A 20948-nucleotide genomic window follows, 5' to 3' on the forward strand; every position below is an offset into this window, starting at 1 on the left:
GTGATATTCCACCGCCATGTTGGAAGCGTTGACGGGCGCTCCGGTGTTGTCACATGACTCGAATGCGCCCGCTCTGATTGGCGGACGGCGCTGTTGCCCCTGACAACACAGAAGCTTTCTGAGCACGGGCTCCCATCCCATTAAATAATGTAGCATCCGCACAGACAACACTTAGTTCACATTATATTAACAGCTAAATTAAACTACATTTAAACTTATAGAAATAAACACTGTAATGCATTTCAATAAAACATAACGCTGTAAAATATATATATATATATATATTATAAAACCATCTACACGTCAAATTCAGATTGCTATCGCGTTGACGTCGCTTCTGATTGACAGACACAACAATTAAAAGTACCCCAGATGGCTGGTGGTGCTGGAGGATTTGATCGTCTTTGTCTGGATGAATTTTAGAATAACACGCTCACATTACGCTTTAGTTTAGTTTGCCCCCTCGTATCCACCTGCCCTGCACGCATGCACGAGGTTTTTAAATCCCCTCCGGTATTCAGAAAACTTCTGGCAAAGCGCCTCCGGCCAAACAAAAGCACACAGCGTCAGGTTTGGAGAAATATGCAAAATGCAAGCTTAGACATGTGTGCCATTCATGTTCAATGTAAGAACTGCACTGACCTGTAAAGGAGCACACTGCGAATAGAGTCGAAGTCCTCCAAATTTTTAGAGAATGAACCTCCATCTATAGAAATGTTAAACATCTTTTGCATGTCATGGTTTTCCAGGGATTGCGGCCAACAACGCTGCGTTAACTTAAACTGTCCGGTTTCTGCAGATGCAATTTAAAACCATTTAAACACCAACGGGTCCAAAACAGCAGCATAAAAAGTCTCTGCCAACGACAGGAGCCAAATTGATTCCTCTCCTGCGCCTCGTATGAAGTTTGTGACCGCAGGAAAAGCACCGTGCAGGCTGAGCTGCGTCTCCAGGACCAGGACGAGCACCGCCTCCGGTTCCTCACGTCAATCCCCGACACTATTCAAGGCGAGACGAAACCCATTGGTGGTTTTTTTATTTTAAAAAGAAAAAAAAAAAGGCTTTGAGTGTTTCTCCAGACCAGCAGAGCGGAATTGGTCTCAGCAGTCTTCTTGGCAGGTGGAGTGAATAAAAAACCCGCCTACAAAAGCTCAGCAGACAGGCCCACAGTTGTACTTCCATTAAAAAAAACCGTAGCATTCAAGCCTGAGTAAATAATGTTAATTCACCGCGCACATCCTCGGCAGTAATCCCATTAATAAACTGTGCATCTGTGATGGAAATACTAGTTTACTTTCCCTTAAGTTCTCCTCCTTCCTTCCAGTGTAGTTAAGTTAACAGGCAGCGGTGGAGGATGTATTCACATCATTTACTTTAAATCAAAAGTACCATTATCAGATTCTAAAAAAATACTCTAATAAAAGAAAAACTCTTAATTCAAAATTTAGTGTAAAAGTACACAAGTAAAATCAGCTAATGTACTCAAAGAATTAAAAGTAAAAGTACTCGCTCACTGCAGAATACTCATTACAGTGAGTTATTTCATTATTATACATTTGTTAAGATGTAAGAAACTGAAATATTTTAGCGGGGCCAAAGGTACATCAATTTGGCTACTGTGGGTAGTTTATTATTCTATTAAAAAGAAACGTATCTTATGAGCAGATGAGTTCTTTGTATGTGCAAAACACAATCTGCAAAGAATAAAACTACATAGCAAACAAAGAATGAAATAATAATGTTGTAAATAAATGGAGTGGAGCAAATCACACAATAAGGTGGATATGGTACATATGGAATATAGAAATACAGTCTGAGGTACAACAACTTATATATTAAATTACACACACATCACTTGTGTATAAAAACTACATTAACATGCATAAAACATAAACTAAGTGAGTCAATTCTGAATAATATTAATTACTGGACAGTAATCAACTACAACACTAAGTATTAATTACTAAACCCTTTTGATTTTCCTTTTAACAGTGAAGCACTACCACTCTGATCATACTCCTCCCCTCAGTGTCCCCAGAGGAGACAGTGAACGGTCATCAAAAGCAGAGAACATATGAACTGAATCAAGTCTCTCTGCCCGCTTCGCGCTCAGGAAGGAGTATCACCACCTCATCATCGTGGTTAGCGAGACCAAACTGTTTAGAAACACATTTCACTAGTCAGAAACTATAGAAATGATCCCTGAAAGTATAGTCTTAACGATGAAATGCTCCTGCCCGACTACTAGTATGGAGGTCCTGGGCTCCACAGTCACGGTGCTCACTCCAACCACTGTGCAAGATCTTTATGTGGAGAATAGGATCACAACTAACGTCTACATAGCGAACCGGTGGATTGTACCGAATAAAAGCCACACTATGAACATGTGTCCTCATTTGTTAGCGCGATAAACAAATACTTTAAACACACTATAATGATAATATTTATCATCGGAATTACATTTTAACACCGTTTTACTGACAGCGCAAAGCACTGTCGATACATGCCAGCTGTTCCCACGATAAAACCCTACAAAAGCTGATAAATAATCTATAACTTATCTTTATTTAGATACCCACAATGCCGTCTGGTGGCATATATCCCTCCTGAGAGTCTCTCATTGGTTGCTGTGATGCTGCATGGCAGCGTGTTAGCTTCAAAATGCTAACAACAACAAGGGCGTAAAAATGCTTTTAAAGCCGAGAAACTAAACAATCCTCAACACACGTACATTGACTGGATGCTAGTGTCACATAGTGTAAAACAGGTCGAAATAGAAATAATGACACCAAAGGGAAAATATCATAAAATGTTAATTTAACGTTAAGAAGAGCTAGTCAGGAAAAGGCTGAGTGTGCACCAGTGTTTGGCTTCCGACTAGAAACGAGATTACACCAACAGATATCGCTGCGCCTGGACCACGAAAGAAATATCTTTAAAATTTTTATTTTCATTAGCATGTTTACGTCAAAAACATGCGAAACACACGTAACAACTTTATCTCACTATAATGAAAATATTCAACGATTTGCATTTGTAACATTTAGGTCCACTGTGTTAGGCGTTTTGTTAATAACTTGTGTATTCTTCTACTCCAATGTCGTTATAACATGGAAAAATCATAACAGTTTTCATTCAGCTGTTTTAGAAGAGAAAAAGAAACACTTTGCATTAAAAGGTGTTTTAGACTTACCACAAATTCATAGTTATACTACCATGTACTAGTGATCCAATAATACCAATTTAGTTAATCGCTGCAAAAGAGAACATTTTGACCAAAAAGCATTAATATATCAAGCTTTAGCCTCACATTCTCATTAAGACACAAAACGATAGCAGATTAAAAGCTAAAACTAACATAGCCGTCAACAGTCACTTGTTTATTCTAAGTTTCACTCTGAATTTATATATGTAACGTCACATAAATTGCACAAGTGACTGCATGCTAGGTTTACGGACATTAGCATACGAATTAGCGCAAAGTTAGCTAACATTGTAAACCCACCCCGACCTTGACACGTTTATTGACGGTGTCGGACTAAATATAACATTTCATATTTGAAAGTTTATAGCACCACGCGTTATAGAAATTGTAAAAAAAAAAAAAAAAAAAAAGGGTCCTAATTAGACATCCGCCGTACTGGAATCGTGATGGCGCTACGATCGAGTTGGCTAGCTAATGCTATGCTATTTAGCCAATGCTAACTTTCACGTAAACTCGCCAACACTCAACAACCGTCTAAATTTTCAGCATCAGAGTAAATCCCAGACACGTTACCTGGCTTTTTATCTACTATAAAACAAAATGTTAAACTACATAAACGACGGGATGAACTCACCACAGGTGATCGTGGTTAAACGTCCCTTATGTAACCTTGACTCTCTGCGCATGCGTAATTAAGACAGGAAGAGAAACGTTACACGGTTACATTTGAGTAACGTTTTAAATCGTGTTTTGTTTTATTGTGTGTGGCTATTTTTCAGCCGAGTGAAATAAATTAGGACGGGATAATAGTGATACTTAAAATACATCAATTAAACATAAGTATAAAAAATCATTTTGTCTCTGTTGGTTATATGTAATACACTAAACACTGCAGTGTGCAAAGATTTAATAATTTCCAAAAAACATTGCCAGTCTTTAATGAATGAATTCAAGTATTTATGTTGTTGAGTTTTTATTGAGTTATATGGGTATTATTCTGCCCTCTTCTGGCGTGTTAACGATAATGTATAAAGTATAAAACTGCTGCAGACACAACTATGTTTTTGTAATTACTTAAAAAACGTCGCAGACAATATCAAACATTTGGTTTATGTCTGTCTAATTGAATCTGGTCTGTCATGTTTTATTTTCCATCACATTCATTCACGTTTGACTTCGCCCTCTCCTGTTTGTTTACTCTGACGTCATCCACATGCGCCGCTCACATGTTCACAACCTGGAAGCGACTTTGTTCGTCAGCTTGGTTATGTTTCCTCCCTTTTCTGCCTTTAGATCACTCATATGTTGCTCTTAATGTATCAATGTGTAGACTCCAGATCAACTGCAAAACACTATTTTCTGGACATTTACAGAAGAACATAATGGATTTCTTTTAGCTGACTGAAATGGCTCATTCTCGCTCAGATGTGTGTGAAATGCAGCTGAATGGAGTTTCTGAGGCGATGGACCTGCTTCAGATAGAAGTGGAGACGGATGTGGTGGAAGACAGGCCATGGAGAGAAGATGCAGAGTATTCAGTAAGTTTGTTTATTTAATCTCAATTTGTAATAAACTTTAAAGCCTATTCAAGCATGTATAGATCTAATCTAACCTTTGTTTTCACTATCTGTTTAATTGTTAAATTATTTTCTTAATTAATAACATAATTTTTAATTCTTTAAAATGAATAAAGAATTAAAAAAATGAAATTAAAAAACCCATAAAAATCTGTAGAAGCCTTGAATTATTCTGTTCTGTTATTGGTGTTTTGTCCGCTGAATGAACAGAGGAACGTGTTGCGGAAGCAGCGAAACTGGGAGAGGCAGGTGGCGGCGAAGAAAAGCAAGAGGAAGGAAGAGAAGCAGAGGAGGAAGCTCAACCGGGAGCAAGAGTCAGGTGAAGCTCGAGTGACTAATTTTGTCTTTGGAAGGATTTTGAAGATGGAAGTAATTTACATTCCCGTCTAAAGCTTCTATAATGACAGCATGTGTCTTCTCTACATTTTTGTCGTACAGGTGCAAGAGCAGATAATCCTCATCTTACCAAACGGGTCCTGAGAGCGATCACCAAAGAGCGTTTAGCCGAGGCTCAGTCCACGGGGTTCAAACTCTGCATCGACCTGAGTATGACAGACAGCATGTCTGACAAGGTGAGATGAGCCTCAAAACAACGTTAACTGTCAGAAATTTTAGGGTGGAAAGCAGCTGGTTTTCCAAAGAGAGACATTTACTTGTCTGCATCAATCCATCGAGTGTCAACTGCGTGTGATTGTCTGCTTCAGGAGATCAGTCGACTGGCTGGCCAGTTAAGAAGGCTGTACGGGTCCAACAAGAAGGCTACTCGACCGTTTCACCTTCTCCTGACAGACCTGAGGGAGGACAGTCGCGTCTACAGAGAGTGCGTTCGAATGAACGACGGCTTCCTCAACTACAAGGTGATTATTGTTGTTCACGAACCGTGACCAAGGAAACATGATGGCTGGGAGGCTCCAATGATACAATGTCTTGAACTATATACATATCTAAGCTTATTTAGCTCATTCATTGAAAGAAATAGCAGATAAATTGTTCATCATTCGTTACAAATAAATTGTTCATCTTTTAGTGTTTATTTTAACTCATACTCTGTATTGTAAATATCTCTTTTATATGTTGATATTTTCTATTTATGCTCTTTGATTATGCAGCAACAATACCGATACCAAATTCCTTGAAATGTGAAATTTTCCTTGGCAATAAACCCAATTCTCATTCCCTCTGTCTGCGTTTCTCAGATGGACATAACTGAAGAAAGCTGCCTGGACCTTTTTCCTCCAGAAACCGTCGTCTACCTCACACCAGATGCCGAAGAAGGTATGAGAGATTTGTCTCATTGTGAAACCACAATATTTCATTCATAAACGCCAAAGTTGGAACTTCATGCACATGAACGCAACGTTTTAGGCTGAAGTGCATCTTTGTGGCCAGCAGGGGGCGCATTCTGACCGTCTACTCATACAGTAATGCCACTAAAACTATTATTACTGGTGGTACTAATGCTACTAGCACTTCACTTGTTAACATGTTCTCATATGTACACACAGTAAAACACAAAGATCACCTAGGCTTCATTTAAAAAAAGGTAAACAACTGAACTGAACTGAAAAATGAGAAAAATATGGTACATTTGGACAAATAAAGTCAGAGCAAAGCTACAAAATGATATATTTATATTCATACTCTTTGATTGTCATTGCTATGATTTAATATATTTGTTTTATCTTGTTTCAGCTTTAGAAACAGTGGATGCAGACAAAGTGTACGTCCTCGGGGGGCTTGTGGATGAGAGCATCCAGAAGGTATTTTACATTCAGGCAGATTATAACTGCACCATCACATGTCAGCAGATCTATCAGCTAATTCATGACTGATTAGATTTTTTTTTTTTCTATTTTAATCTTTTCTGCTCAGGTTGAGAAAAATCCAGTAGCTAAATAAATATATTTGTGAAATATAGAACTGGCAAAAGATCAAGTGAAACATAAAACCTGCAAGACAAAAACCTGCATGAGAGTCTGAAATCATCTAAATGATTAAAGTAGCTGAGATTATAGCAATTAATGTTTGATGTGTAATTAATTGGATATCCCTCTTGCTGTCTCTCAACTTGCAGAAGTTGAGTTTTTCAAGGGCCGGAGAACTGGGAGTCCACACGGCGAGGCTGCCCATAGACGAGTACATGGTGAAGAAAAACAACGCTAAGAATTTCCACTCAAAGATCCTGGCTGTTAATCAAGGTGAGCAGTAGTACTTTTCATTTGCAAGACAGTCGAAGCTGTTTGATACATGTCATTAATGAAGTCTCTCTCTGTGCACAGTGTTCGACATCTTGCTGACTTTCTGCAACACCGGTAGCTGGACTGAAGCCCTGCAGGCGTGGTTCCCCCGGGGGAAGGGTTTTGTTGTTGCACCAGACGATTCCCAACCCTCTCCCATCCCTCCAAACACAGACTTAGCACTTTGATTCATATAGGTTCCTTTTCATTCATGCTTTATGCTCGACCGGCCAAAGGGAAACCTTAGAATAACATAACAATCACTCCCCTTGCAATAATACCAACTAACTTACCTACTTTCACACAATAAAAACAGAAGAAAATATAGGAATCTTACCTAATTTTAACAGTAGGAGGGAGGCAGGGAGGCAGGGAGGGAGGCAGGGAGGGAGGGAGGGAGGGCAGCCCAGACATAACGTTAACATTCACTTTACACACTATGACTCAGGGTCACATCACTTCATCACCGTCCATGTTAATTACCTGAGAAGAGATGACTCAAAGTGTTAAGTGTCTGTGGTTTAATATTTCTCAATATCGTTTACAGTGAAACAAAAAAGAAATATATTTTGATACTGCAGATGTTTATTAGTTCTCATTTGATTCAGGACTTTAATAAAACAGGAGCTTTTGTGGTGTTTTAACCATTTCTCAGGAGTCCTTTTTGTTGCGTTCACTGACTAATCTTTGTTTATCTTTTTTTTTCTGAATGAATTAATGTTGCTGATTACTTCTTAATTAAACAATTTAAAAGAGGCAGTGTGTGTTGGTGGACGGCCTTTGTTAGGGTCACTGCCTGACGTCTCATCGTCTTGTCTGGTCGTGTTGTCGCGCGTCTTTCAAACAGTGTCATTGAACTTTTACACATAAAACAGCACAGGAGTTTTTTTGTCCTAGACAGGAAGGACAGATGGAGAGTCAGTCTCACTTTATCATCATGCAGCTGTTATTGCCAAAGCAACTTTGGCACACGAGAGAAACCATCTTGGACGTTTGGAATCGCTTTAATACTCAATTTGATTGTGCAATTCTCAGATTGAATCAAAACCAAAAAAGAAGAAAAAACTGGTCACAGGATGTTTCAGGCATTACTAGATTAAGGAATAATAACAGTGTCTTAGTAAATATACTCACATACTTAATTGATATGGTGCAACATTGTCTTGTGTGCAGAGAAACCAGAGATCTGTGCAGTAAGTTAATCAATTATGGTGTTAACTGTATTCTCTGATCTAACCAGCTTGATTACTTTTTTAATAATCTTAATATTAATCACCCTTCTTCTCGAGAACATTTAAAGACCTGACACTTTCTACATTTCATAAACACTTATTCCTTCCTTTGTCTTCTGCCGACTAGACTGCAGCAGCGCTCTTTTCACAGTATGTAAAAAAAAAATCACATGGATGCACCAGAAGGCCGCTGATGGGAAGTTTACACAAGAATCAAGTCAAGATGAATAAGACAGTTGAGGCCAATATATCAATCACAACACACACTGACAGCACTTCTGCAGAATGATAACGCAACTTCCCCTCCTACAGATGTCAGCAAGTGATTTCATAATTAATCTGGAGGAGGGAATATTTGCCAGTGTGAAAGTTTGATTTATTTTATAAAAGGTGGCACTCTTTGAGCTTCACTTTTTGTGCTTGTGGGCTGTTAGAGCAACCACTTATCCTGTCCAGTCATAGAGGGTCTGCTATGATGCCAACTCTTCATATATGAAGCCTCGCAAATATCTGAAAAAAATGAATTTTTGTACATGTTAAAACTTGTTCAGATATTTTCCCCAGGGCCTGAAAGTAATCGATCTTATCAGCAGACTTTGTTTGAGTCAGAGAACAGTCAAAATGTCTGTGGACAGGTTTGTAATACGGACGCTGGCAGTGTGGAGGGTCTGGTCTTTATCTGGTTTAACAGGTGTGACGATGTTTACAAGGATTAATGTCATCACTGCGCACACCCACGGTCATGAGAAGATGTCAAATCTTTTTTTTTTCTTCTTATAAACTGAGTACAGTATATGCTTTAAGTATTTTATTATGATTTATGCATCATATACTCAAGTCTGTGTGTCTTTTGTGTTTCACTTGGCTACAAAACAATTTTCCCCTGGGGATGAGTTAATCACAGCTCACCTGAATGAATACTGACAGTATGTGTACAATAATATGGGACAACATCATTCACATCCAGAGCAAAGGCAGGTGCAAGACTGAATGCAAGACATGCATTTTATTTTTTAAACATATTTATTTTTCTTTTAAGCCTCACATTAGATTTTTCAGTAATCTTCCTTATGTAAGTCCCTCATTAGGGACTTAACAAAGGAACCGATGACTGAAGCTTCACCAAAAGGAGTAAAGATATGTTTCGTATTAGAATATTGCACATTTCACGCTTCAGCCAGACTTTCTACTTGGAGAAGTCACAATTCACTTTTTGAAGACACAATTAGACACTTTAGACACACAAAACACTTCACTGCCTAACATAACCACACACTCCTCTGCCTAACACTTCAACAATACAGAATCAGCGTTATTCAGGACATTTGTATAAAATACTTCATAAAAAACAGGAATTTATTGCACGTTATTAGGGTTAGGGTTAGGGTTAGTCATCTTTTAAAGTGAAACAGCACGGCTCATGGTTGCAGAGAGGAGCTACTCTGATCAGCTGAACTTGCTTGATGATATTATGCTTGATTCTTGGGAAGTGCTGCCTGCTGGTTTAGTTGTCTCTCAAGAACAAAGTGGATCAGCTTCTTCACCCAGGAGGATCGAGGGTTCAGGCAAACCTTCTCCCCGCTCGCCAGTCCAGCTCTGGCCAAAAAGATTTACCATAATTAGAAACAGTCCAAGAGCAGCACCACCTTCTCCAAACTTCATTCATCTTTGTCTTCATATCATCTCCCCACACAGTAATAAGGTAAGGCAATTTCATTTGTATAAAAGGCAAGATATAAAAGAAAAGACAGTTATTATAAAAAGACATGTAGGATTTAAGGAGTAAAATACAGTAAAAGATGAAAATAAGCTAAAACTGATAACCCCAAATTAAAATGGATCAAAGGCAGCAGACCTCAGTTTTCCTGGAGTTTGTTCCACATGTATGTGATGCATAAAAACATTTGTCTTGTAGATTTTTAGTGAGACCTACATGGACATCATTACAATAGACATCAGTCCTTTAATTCTTCATCTAGTCTTTCTAACATTTCTGTGGTTTTGCAGTCGTAAACGTTTGAAGATGAGCACAGATTTCTAATTATTTTCCTTTGGCTCCAAAACTGTCAGACCTAGCGACAATAACACAGAGGACACATTCTTACTGTCCTCAGTGATAGATATGACTATGACCATTATAATCTATACACGCAGCTCACAGTGATTCACGGTGCTGAGCTTTTAAAGTTCTGAAATAAAGAATTAGATGAAACTTAAAGCCCTGCCAGATGTTAAAATAAAATCTCAACTTTATTCTCAATGTTGATTTAAAAAGAAAAAAAGATATTTACAATCCTCAAATTTTCCATACAAGCAGAGCGTGTGAAGGAGAGCGAGAAGAGACTCCAGGAGGCCTGACCGGACTTGTGCACTTGTGGTAATTATGAGATAAGTGATAGATAATACAAGTTTTCTAAGCTGATAACGTCAGAGAGCTTTTCTATCTGTTCAAACAAGTCTGTACTGGCACACTTCACTCTATTTAAATGCACCAAAATCAGATGATAACGGAGATAATAGTGAGATTTTTCATTTTACAGGGTTGTGTTTTGCTTGCATCCATCACAAGCATGTCTAGGCTTTATCTAGACAGTGAGGACGACATGCAGCAGAGGTTCAAACCCAGGCCACTGCAGAAATGTCTAAGCCTTAATGGTATGCACTCTACTAGATGAGCCTCCAGGTCCAATCACAAGTATTTTCTACCGTCAGGTTCAACAGGCCTCTCAAATGTTTGTGTTTCAGATGGAGAAGCTAAAGTAAATATTCCTCTTCCTCCTCTTCATCCTCTTCCTCCTCAGGTCATTAAAATTCCAAACATCCCCAGAGACATAGTCTCAAAGACCAGTGTCCTAGTTTTAAACTATATCTAGTATGACTCTATGAATATCTTTTGGTTTAGGACAAAATAACCAGTCCTGTACCTGAATGGCAATTTTTACAGTTTTCTGTTGTTTTGTTGACCAAACCATGAAACCACGAATAAAGGACGCTCTCCACAGATTCACTGATAATGAAAACAATTGCCGCTATGATCTAGTAGTTTATATTTGTGTGATGATTTTGATTAAACTTACATGACTTCTGTGTCTGAGCAGTGGGGCCCTTCAGGGATGAGCTTGATGCTCCTCAGGCTGTCCGGAGGGATGATCCTTGACTCCACCTGCAGACACCGACAGTGGGTGTTGTAGTCTCTGCTGATCGGCGGCATACCTGTCATCAAAAGACACTCAGTCAGAATACAGATTTTACCAGTTTAAGCAGACAAAAAATTTTCTATATGACACGAAAGAAGCTTGATCTCCATTGCTTTTGTTCCTGTTTCATTTAAAAGGTCAGAACATGCACTTTTTCTGTGTTTTGAAGGTGTTTTGACGTTTGTAATATTTCGCAATGCAAAAATTAAATGATCTCCTTGTTTTGAGACCAGATTAGCGTGTATAAATATTGTGGTCGATTGATACCGTGGTTATGTAATCTTGTCAGTTCAAACGCCAGAACTGCTCAGTTTACAAACACACGCCATCAGCACCACATGACAGTGCCAACTGGGGCTGCAGTTCTACTTTGCACTGCAAACACAATATTCATGTGAAATCATGAGTTCATCCACAATAATTGCGAGGCCATGGCAACCTTCCCGTCCATTTTCTATCTCACTGGAAACTTTGCCTTGAATTGCCTAATCCTGATGCTGTTAGGCCTGATGTGTACACGACTACTAATGAATTAAGTGCTGAGAAGAGCATTTTCGAAACCGCAGGATTTCATCACAACCACCAGCTTTCATATTTCAACATTCTTATAACTTCCTCCTTTTGTCTTCCAAGAATCTCCCTCTTCAATACAGCTTAAAAACTCCGAGCCATTATGATGTGATATTATGGTCACTGATGACTGAAAAGTTTGAGAAACTTTGGGGAGTGAAGCCGAAATTGAACAAGCTAAAATACAACACAACTGCAACAAAACATATTAGATGAGTGGGGTTGAACATGATATTATTATTAAGTTTTACACATTTCCTCCTTTTATTTTGTTGGACAAAAGAATGAAAATCAATGGCTGCTTGAAAAAACAACCTTTAACACTTCAGCATGCCTTGGAAAGTGATCAGCAATGATTTAAGTAGTTTGATTTTGTTGTGAATGTGCTAAAACCTGCAGAAACAAGGGTATAGTGATAATAAGAGTGATATTACAGTGTGGATTGCTATGCTTCTAAAGGAGACATTTGGTATAATATAAAGTTCAAGAGATTATTTCTTGCTTCCCTTCTGTAGCAAAACTGCAGTGAGTCACTCACTGATTCAGCGAAAGGAATTTCTCTATTCTAAGAGTTCAGTTTCCTGTCAAAGCATAAATGCGGCTTCCAGATTTATAATTTCTATTTCATGAGAAAAACTCTATTATATTTACTAAAGTGACATCAGTTTACCATCTGCCTTCGACAACCCACTTCAAATGTTTAGTTACATAGAAACTTTCCCACAATGCAGTTGTGCTCTTACCGTCAATAAAGACAAGCAGGGTCCCAAACACGAGCAGGATGCAGAGCTTCATCTTAGGCTGCTGTTCGTTCAGTTCTTCTCAGACAGATATCGTACAGCTGTTGGGACTGTTTATATACATCTTGCCCTCCAATATTTCTACATACACTGATCATGTGCTCCTCACCAACTCAGCTGTAGGAGATTTTGAAAAAAAAAAAAATTTGTACATGTGTGTGTGTGTATTGGTTTCACTTTAGTGCATTCACATGTGCAGCAGAAGGTAGTCATGGGACGGTGGGTTCAGGCACAGACCAGAGGCCCCGTTGAGGTTAAGAGATGACATGGCGGCCAGAGAAATGAGTCATACAGACGGAGTGTGTCTGTCTGTGCAGACAGCCAACAGCATCATTTCTCTTCTGCTTGTCATAGCTCTGCAGAATAATTCACCTCTGTTTTCCCCCTCTGACTCCGAAAGAGGAAAATGATAAAATGATCATCAGTTGCATTTCTGTAAACAAACTCATTTTCACCTGTGGCTACTGTGCATATGACAGTCTGCTGTGAAATAGTGCTGTTGTTGTTTTTGCCCTGAGGCCTTTTTCTGACCCTGTATATATATATAGTACAACACAGTACAATACAGTAACTATGTCAAATGGTTCTTATTTACACTTGGTGTTTGTTTATATATTTATTTATATATCCCTCAGGAGCTGGTGGAGACCAAAACAGAGCTAAAAGCAGAGGGAATATCTGATTCATGTTTCATCATGTTGCCAGAAAAGTGCCTCCAAATGAATGATAAAATCGCTCTGTAGCAACTGTTTGCTAAAACTTTAGCGATAACAATTTTATAAGGCCATAATATGCCAAATGTGTGTGAAGTATTGTGCCCCCAAAAGTCATTAAAGCAGCTTTAATTGTTTTGTCTTCAGTTGTTTTTAACCAATATCCATACATTTTATGCTGCACATGAGAAGGAAAGTCTAGTTCACAGCTTTCATCTAGTATTTGTTTGAATCTTTTCAATATTTCGTCTCGTCTTTCCTTTAATTTCACACTTTTAACTAGAGCATCTGTTTGTTTGTGAAGGTGAAGGGTGCTCATTAACTACAACTAGAGAATCGTACAAGCTGTGCAGCCACAAAATACTCATTGAGGAAATACACAGTAAATATATATATATATATATATCTATTTGATATAAACCTGTCATTCTTTATAAAAACATCCTATGTGGGATTTTGAGAAGAAACAAAAAAACGTAGATATCTACATTGTGTAGATCATTTTGTTTTGAGGTTACAGTGATTCACTGACACTGAAAATATAAGATAAAGATGTGTACAAGTTATTTGGATCTACGTGTATCTGTTCACCAAGTATTATTAGTGACATACAATATAATGACTGAAATATATTTTTTAATGATAAAGCACTTTCAGACTTGTCTTGAGAAATATTATTCCCTTATGATTGAAGGCATGTGTCTTTATCAGACGACTGGGTCATAAATGTGGGATGAAAGTGGGTCATCATGCAAAGCCTCAAGGCCACATGACTTTAAGGAATGAAATGACGTATTACAGTATGACTTAGCAAAATTGACTTCTTTGAAAGACAACCTTAAGAGGACTTTCAATGGGGAATGACAATGTAACTTTTCATGTTTGTTCTGCGTGGAGGACGGTATTTGAATCCTAAAACACTGTTGTGAGCCAAACTGAGTAGAAAATACGAAATCAGTATTTGTAACGTGTCTAATAGCTCTCTGCTAATTCAACAGCTTATTTGTTTATATTGATAAAATGTGACTTTGTTGATTCCAGCCCAAAGTAAAACAGGAGAGATTGTGCAGGAGAGACTGTACGGAAACCTATTTAAGCTGATATGTTTTATTAGTGTTGCCATAAGTATTGTGACAGGGTGTGCCAGTGATGGTGGATTAGTTGCTTCACTTCTCCTTCCAAGAATGACTAAAAGAAAGTGTAACCGGGTAATGAGCGTGAGTCTTGCTGCCATTCTTTGGTCTTCTTATTAGCCACGTGCAGAAAATACTGCAAGATTTTAGCAAATGTTACATGAAAAATATAGATATCATTGTAAGTACAGGCTCACAGAGCACCCAGCATGGCTGTAGACTATTCATCATATTTAATTTCTACCTTCATTTTTACTTTGGCCTTTGGCCTTTGCTTTGGTCTCTCTATGTTTTCTGATTATTGGACCATATGTACACTGTAAAACATCACAGCCCTTTTTAGTTATGTCAATTTACATTTTCTCTTTAACTCAAAGTGCTCTGATAAGTTTTAGATTTTGAACTCAGCTATTCTAGTTTTTGTTGGTTAAATTTACATTTATTCATTGTCTTGACTAATTGAACATTTTGTCAAATTGACTGAACTTGCTTTATCAAGTTATCAGTTGAAAAAACAAAGGGGAGGATTCTGTTAATGATCCTGAGGCATCACCTTCATATTGTGGCATCGGCAGGGCAGCGCCGCAAGGACTTATGGGTAGGGTTAATGTGTTTTGGGGAGAACCATGGAGAGGCGATTAAAAACCAGCTGGCATCTTTATTTCTCTGCATTCAAACCATTTTACATGTTTCTAATTCAGCAATACAGGAATGAGTTACTTGACATTGGAGAACTTGATGGTCAAAATATTAAGGAAATTATACAGAAAGTCTTGGAGGAAAGCAACTGTTAATAGTGATTAATAAATCAAGCAAACTTGCACTATCCTCTTAACTTGAAATGGGAAGTTATATAAATACTGAACTTGAAAGTGTGAGTTATAACAATATCAAAATGTGAGTTTGTTTGACTAGGTAAATGAGGTTTTCTTGCACTGATAATGTAAGGTTAGTTGTTTTAACTCTGAGTCCAAAGTTAAATCAATTTAAAAAACAATGTTGAGACAACTAGAACATTGTAGTCATATCAACTAGATGGACTTTAATTCACGAGTTGAAACAAAGGTTGTCTTCAAGTTGAGTTAATTTGTGTTTTCAAGGCAGCAGGTGAACTTTCATTTGCAAGTTGAAATAACATGAAATGTCTTACAGTGTACCTGCATGTTTCCCCTTGTTCAAAATGTACATAATTACGCCAAAATGTGTGTAGCAAATACTGGTAACAATACAGCTAAAAAATTACAATCTAAAAAACACTTTTCTGGCTGCTTTGAACTTGAAACTTGTTATCTATTTATAATATATATCATTTGTTTGTAATATATGAGCAAACCACCCAAAAATACAGCAACTACACATTTAAATACTGCAAAGTTAATAGACATTCCTTCCTTCACATTATTAGCTGCAACTTTCAACTGCATCACAAACAATGCTTTGACAGAAAGCTTTAAATATGACAGACTGTAATTATGTGCTCCAAGACGGAGTGAATAAACATGTCACAGTCAAAAAGTAGTCTTCTCATCAACCACTGATTCAGTTTTAAGGTGATATTCAAAGGTAGAAAAACACCAGTGTCATCAGCGCATGTAGAAAGCTTCCCATCCCGCCAAACTGAAACCTCATAAATGTGCCTCATAAATGTTTACCCACATGAATATTCTGATTAAGGACACTTACAAATTTGCTCAGTTGTGGCTGCCAGAGTAATAAAGGCTTCACACTGTCACATCTTGCCGTCAATTTTAGCTACCAGCGTGCTAAGTTCTAACAAGGTGAAGTCAAACAATTCCACTTGTTTCAGTCGTAACTGCTTCATCAATGCCAAACAGCATTTTGCATTATGGTGATGTTGGCGGTGCCATGGTTGGTTCTGTGTTTGGTACTGACGGTGGTGCTGTGGCTGTTATTGATCCGGTGGTGTTCATTTTAGCAGCGTTTATCATCCTCTGCCTGTGAAGAAACATATCATGGTCATCCTTTAATTTGAAACGTCCACCCTCTAAAACAGCGGTTTCCAACCCTTTTAGCTTGTCATTGCCTGAAATTAAGCTCTGGCTAATTGTGACAAGTTGAAAATGTTACTGGTTGATGGCCAGTTCAACCATAGTTAGACTGGTTTTTCTAATCCCTCAGATTTATCTGCTCTAAAACAAACAGGATTTCTGTAACTCAAGTGTTGAACAGAAAATGTATTAAATGTTGGATTAAGCAAAATGTTGGTTCAAGTAAAAGTACTTACAGGCCTGATGTGCAGATGTGTAATTACATAAATATAAGTTCAATTTGTACTGAGCAACAGCAAATGGAAACACAACATGTATGTAAAAAGAACAAAGTTTGCCTTTGGACTTACATTTGTATTGTTTGCAGGACTAATTTGGTGAATCTTTGCTTGGGGTCCAGACACGTTAAGCGGTTATCTTTCAGCGTGACACTGTGGGAGAAAGAGAAAGCAGCTCTTTAAACAACACATACAAATTACTGTAATTAGAAACAAACAACACTAATCAACACTGAATAAGAATAACCTTCTAAGTTGTCTTACATGACTTCTTTCTTGTTGCAGTACGGACGAGGATCATTCACCACGACATTAGCGATGAGAGAGCGCCTTACACTCTTGCTTGCCTTCACACATCGGCAGCCCTTTATGGCTGGAAAAATGAAGACAACAGTGTAAATGGAACAGCATAGTACAGTTGCACTGTTTCATGTTTTATGTAAGGCCCAGAGAAAGAAACAGTGAGGGAGATGTTTCTAGACAAGGTTTAGCCACATAAATGCAGAAATACAGCAAGCTTTCGACAATCCAATAAATTAGCACACTTACTTGCTGAAGTGTAAACGGCAGTGCAGGCCAGGAGAATGAAGCACTGGATTGTAGTATTCATCCTTGTCTTAAATGGTAGAAATTACTGGGTGATTTTTTAAAAAGGAGGTCTGCTGAGTCTCTTTTTTGCAGTGATTTCCTCCCTCAGGTTTGAAGAATCTCCCCTTGCTGTGTTTATTCTTCTCTCCTCTGGCTGCCTGAGCATGCAAAGCAGTGAGCTCCATTTTTTCTGCACCTCCTTTTTATACGCTCACAGTTAGGTGGACACAGTTTCCTAAGAAGTGGCTGGGAAAAAAATAGAAACTGTTGTACTGGAGCAACACTGCCTTTTGCAATCCATCCAATTTTTCCTTGGAATCCACTGTAGCTGTCATTTCCTTTTAAAGACTTCCTGTGCGTTGAGGGTTCAGAGGTGGTACATTGTTTGTTAATACCACATATTTTACCATCAGATTTAATCTACACACTCACATTTACCATTTTTCTCATTTTAATGACGCTTATCTACAGATGCTCCCCTTCCCACAGCTTACTGGCAGTCTAAAATGTTTGTGTTAGCACTCAGATTACAGCGCTGTGCCAATCAGATGGACAAAATGGGAAATATGTGAAGCTTTTTAACATCCCACAGAAACTCTCCCTTGGAGACACATTTTTCTGTCTTCCTTGGAACTAAAGGAAGTTTTATGAGTTTCTTAAAGGCCACTGGCCATTTTCTTGTGGCACTATTACTACTCTGTTTTTATTGTTGTTTTTTTTGTAACCTCATATTCTATATCTTTTCCTTTACAATAAACATATACAAATGTTTCTATTGATAGATGGCACTCTAAGACTAATAATAGAGCTTTGGTCACGTGGTAACAGAAGAGGAGAAGACTGCAAGATGTGATGGAAAGCTCTGGAAAAAGCCACTAAATGGACCTCGGGTTGCGATATCTTTCTGGTCTAGTTTACTTTTTTAACAAATTTCCAGTCAAATTTAAATTAAATTCATCATCACTGCTTAATGATATCGATAACACCAATCCTATTTCTTGCCTTGAGTGCTAGTATCAACAGCATCCATGTCAAAAAATTTATTCACTCACATTAGTGGTCTGGACACATTAACAGTTGTCAATCATCTCATTCAGCTGACAGAATTCAAACACATAAACACAAGTGTGTTACAACACTCAGTGGCAATTAAAATTTATTCAGATGTAGGATATTATTATTATGATTCATTGACCTCATATGTCACCACGCATGGTTTCTCCCCTACAACATAGTAAATTTGTCACTTTTAACGATAAAACGTATCAGTGTTGGTGTTGATATTTGTGATTTTGGCTTTAATATGGCTGGAAATTAGATAAAAACCAAACTTTGTGGCTTCTCACCTCATGTGAACTGTGGGCATGTCCAACTAAACATTCCTTTCGGCGACAAGTTATTTACTCAGAGACAACATTGCAGGTACAGGCAGGACTTGCAGCAACATCAAAAAAAGGAAAGAAATGCATATGGGGTAAAAGCAGAGTTGTTGGACAGCTTATGATTACCCCACGGTGTATGTCTGTGTGAGGGTGTGTAATCATGTTCTCTCAATCAGAGTAATAAAAGCATGAATGAACATGATGTTCAGGCATTTGGCTCTGACCTTTTGGGAGAAGAGCAACTTGCAGGTGATTTTCCCACGGTCAATCCACAGGTTACTACAACAGCTATTCTAGGCAGCTAATCCTTTTGCTTATTTAGGTTTAATGCTGAGACATGCATTTGAAATTATTCATCTGAAACTGAAGTTCATTTTGGGAGCTTGGGGAGGCTCACACTGCCTCTGATATCTTATGGAGGTGGCGAGTGCAAATTTACCGCAATTTTAAAGAGTTCAACATTTTGGGAAACATTCACTTTCTTGTCAAGAGTTAGATGAGAAGATTGATGCAATGCTCACATTGGGTCATTAAATATTAATACAATGTGAGCAGCAAGTTATCTTGGCTTGGCATAAAGACTGGAAACAAGTAGAAATTTATTGGATTTTGGATGACATGCCCAAAAATATTTTCCAAAAGATTTTTGAGTGACTATTTCCTGGTAGACTTTTTTTTTATGAGTGTCACATCATTTAGCGTTGACACACAGTGATAGCAAAATAATTAATTTCAGCACAATAACACTGATGCTGATATTATCAGTGGGGATACTAATTATGAATAAACATTTCTCATATGCAGACACCAGGAGCCGTGTGATGAAACTAAGAGGCTAGGGACGACAAACAACACTGACATTTGTTAACATTAGTGCAGTACACAGGATTTGGATTGTGATATTAAAAACAGTGTTTGGTGTAATCCTGTATTTGCCACCACATCTGAGCTCAATAGTCATCACTTGACCTCAATTTGGAATGTATTTAATGTTATAAAGGGGAAGACTGTGACCTCTTTTCAGGTTAATGACCTGATCTCTGGTGGCAGGATGTGAATGCCCTTCCTGCTATCAGCCCCGTTTGCTAACGAAGACTGTGAGATCCAGCTGGAGGCTCTGACAAAAGCTAGTTAATGGATGCTTGAGGTTGAAATTTTGATTGAATGTAGCTCTTGTAAATATGGAGGAGTTTCTGCTACAGGAGGGATAACAAGTGCTCACATTATCTGATGAACTGTGAATGTTTGAAAATGAACATAAATACTTCAATACGGAGGAACCGCGTGAAGCATGACTAACACAAAAGTTCTGCCAAATGTAAAAAATATAATTTTCCTGAGACTGTAATTAGCACGGACTTTATTTAACCTATTTATTATATTTGGACAAATGTTACTCTGTATATGAGGTTGTAAAGTTCATTGCTGAAAGCTGCTTCTTCACTGTTGTCAGTGCATTAATAAGAGTTTTTAGTCTTAGGGGGACATCTGGTGGTTTGGTGTGGTAATGCTCCAGAGTACACATAGAGAGTTTATGCTGTAGTTTAATGGGGAGGTTGAGGCTGTGAAGGAGAGGATTAAATTCCCGGAGAAGACCCTGTCAACCCAGAAGGAATTTGTCGAGAAGTTAGTGAACCTCTCTCTCCAGAGGTTAAAATCCTGAGAGTGAAGGAAATCCTCACTTGAGAGCTCAGAGTGGACGTCAGTTTTATCCAAGGACTCAGTGGGTGGATGCCTGGTGAGAAAATGGGGGAAGGGAATACAGAGAAACTGACCAGATGAGAGGAACATGGGCCTTCTCTCCTGGTGATGTTATGAAAGGTGATGTGCCTCCATCTCTCAGCTGCTCCAGGAACCTCTGCACTGAGTGTCTGCCATGGGCAGTGAATACCTGGTGGACTGACATGCAGAGCACAGGCCAGAGGAAAAGACAGAAGGAAATTCAAGCTCCAGATGAAGCCTCCTATTAGCTTGGGAATGCATTTTTGCTCAGAGCAACAGAACTGTGGACAAGGACACACTGGGAA

General features: G+C 38.3%; 3 protein-coding genes and 1 non-coding gene across 4 annotated transcripts; 1 reads left to right on the top strand and 3 right to left on the bottom strand.

Annotated features, from left to right (window-relative positions):
• Positions 1 to 2001: 2001 nt before the first annotated feature.
• LOC139223327 (small nucleolar RNA U3) lies at positions 2002 to 2218 on the bottom strand. The gene has a single exon (XR_011585967.1). It is a non-coding gene; the product is annotated as a small nucleolar RNA U3 (small nucleolar RNA).
• Positions 2219 to 4439: 2221 nt separating this feature from the next.
• Positions 4440 to 7354, top strand: trmt10b (tRNA methyltransferase 10B). The gene is made up of 8 exons (XM_070854754.1): positions 4440 to 4743; positions 4993 to 5101; positions 5221 to 5354; positions 5487 to 5639; positions 5979 to 6057; positions 6475 to 6542; positions 6857 to 6980; positions 7062 to 7354. The coding sequence occupies exons 1-8, from the start codon at positions 4612 to 4614 to the stop codon at positions 7205 to 7207; spliced, it is 945 nt and encodes a 314-aa protein (XP_070710855.1). The 5' UTR covers positions 4440 to 4611; the 3' UTR covers positions 7208 to 7354.
• A 1740-nt stretch (positions 7355 to 9094) lies between these two features.
• LOC139222990 (interleukin-8-like) lies at positions 9095 to 12850 on the bottom strand. The gene is made up of 3 exons (XM_070854912.1): positions 12762 to 12850; positions 11329 to 11464; positions 9095 to 9847 (listed from the first exon to the last, which is right to left on the bottom strand). Exons 1-3 carry the CDS (start codon positions 12811 to 12813, stop codon positions 9721 to 9723), a joined length of 315 nt encoding a protein of 104 aa, XP_070711013.1. The 5' UTR covers positions 12814 to 12850; the 3' UTR covers positions 9095 to 9720.
• Positions 12851 to 15319: 2469 nt separating this feature from the next.
• LOC139222985 (growth-regulated alpha protein-like) lies at positions 15320 to 17697 on the bottom strand. Its single transcript, XM_070854906.1, has 4 exons — positions 17501 to 17697; positions 17216 to 17324; positions 17024 to 17104; positions 15320 to 16620 (listed from the first exon to the last, which is right to left on the bottom strand). The coding sequence occupies exons 1-4, from the start codon at positions 17559 to 17561 to the stop codon at positions 16509 to 16511; spliced, it is 363 nt and encodes a 120-aa protein (XP_070711007.1). The 5' UTR covers positions 17562 to 17697; the 3' UTR covers positions 15320 to 16508.
• Positions 17698 to 20948: the final 3251 nt, after the last annotated feature.

This window comes from Pempheris klunzingeri, chromosome 23, assembly GCF_042242105.1.
Source record: "Pempheris klunzingeri isolate RE-2024b chromosome 23, fPemKlu1.hap1, whole genome shotgun sequence".
In the NCBI taxonomy this organism is placed as follows: domain Eukaryota; kingdom Metazoa; phylum Chordata; class Actinopteri; order Acropomatiformes; family Pempheridae; genus Pempheris; species Pempheris klunzingeri.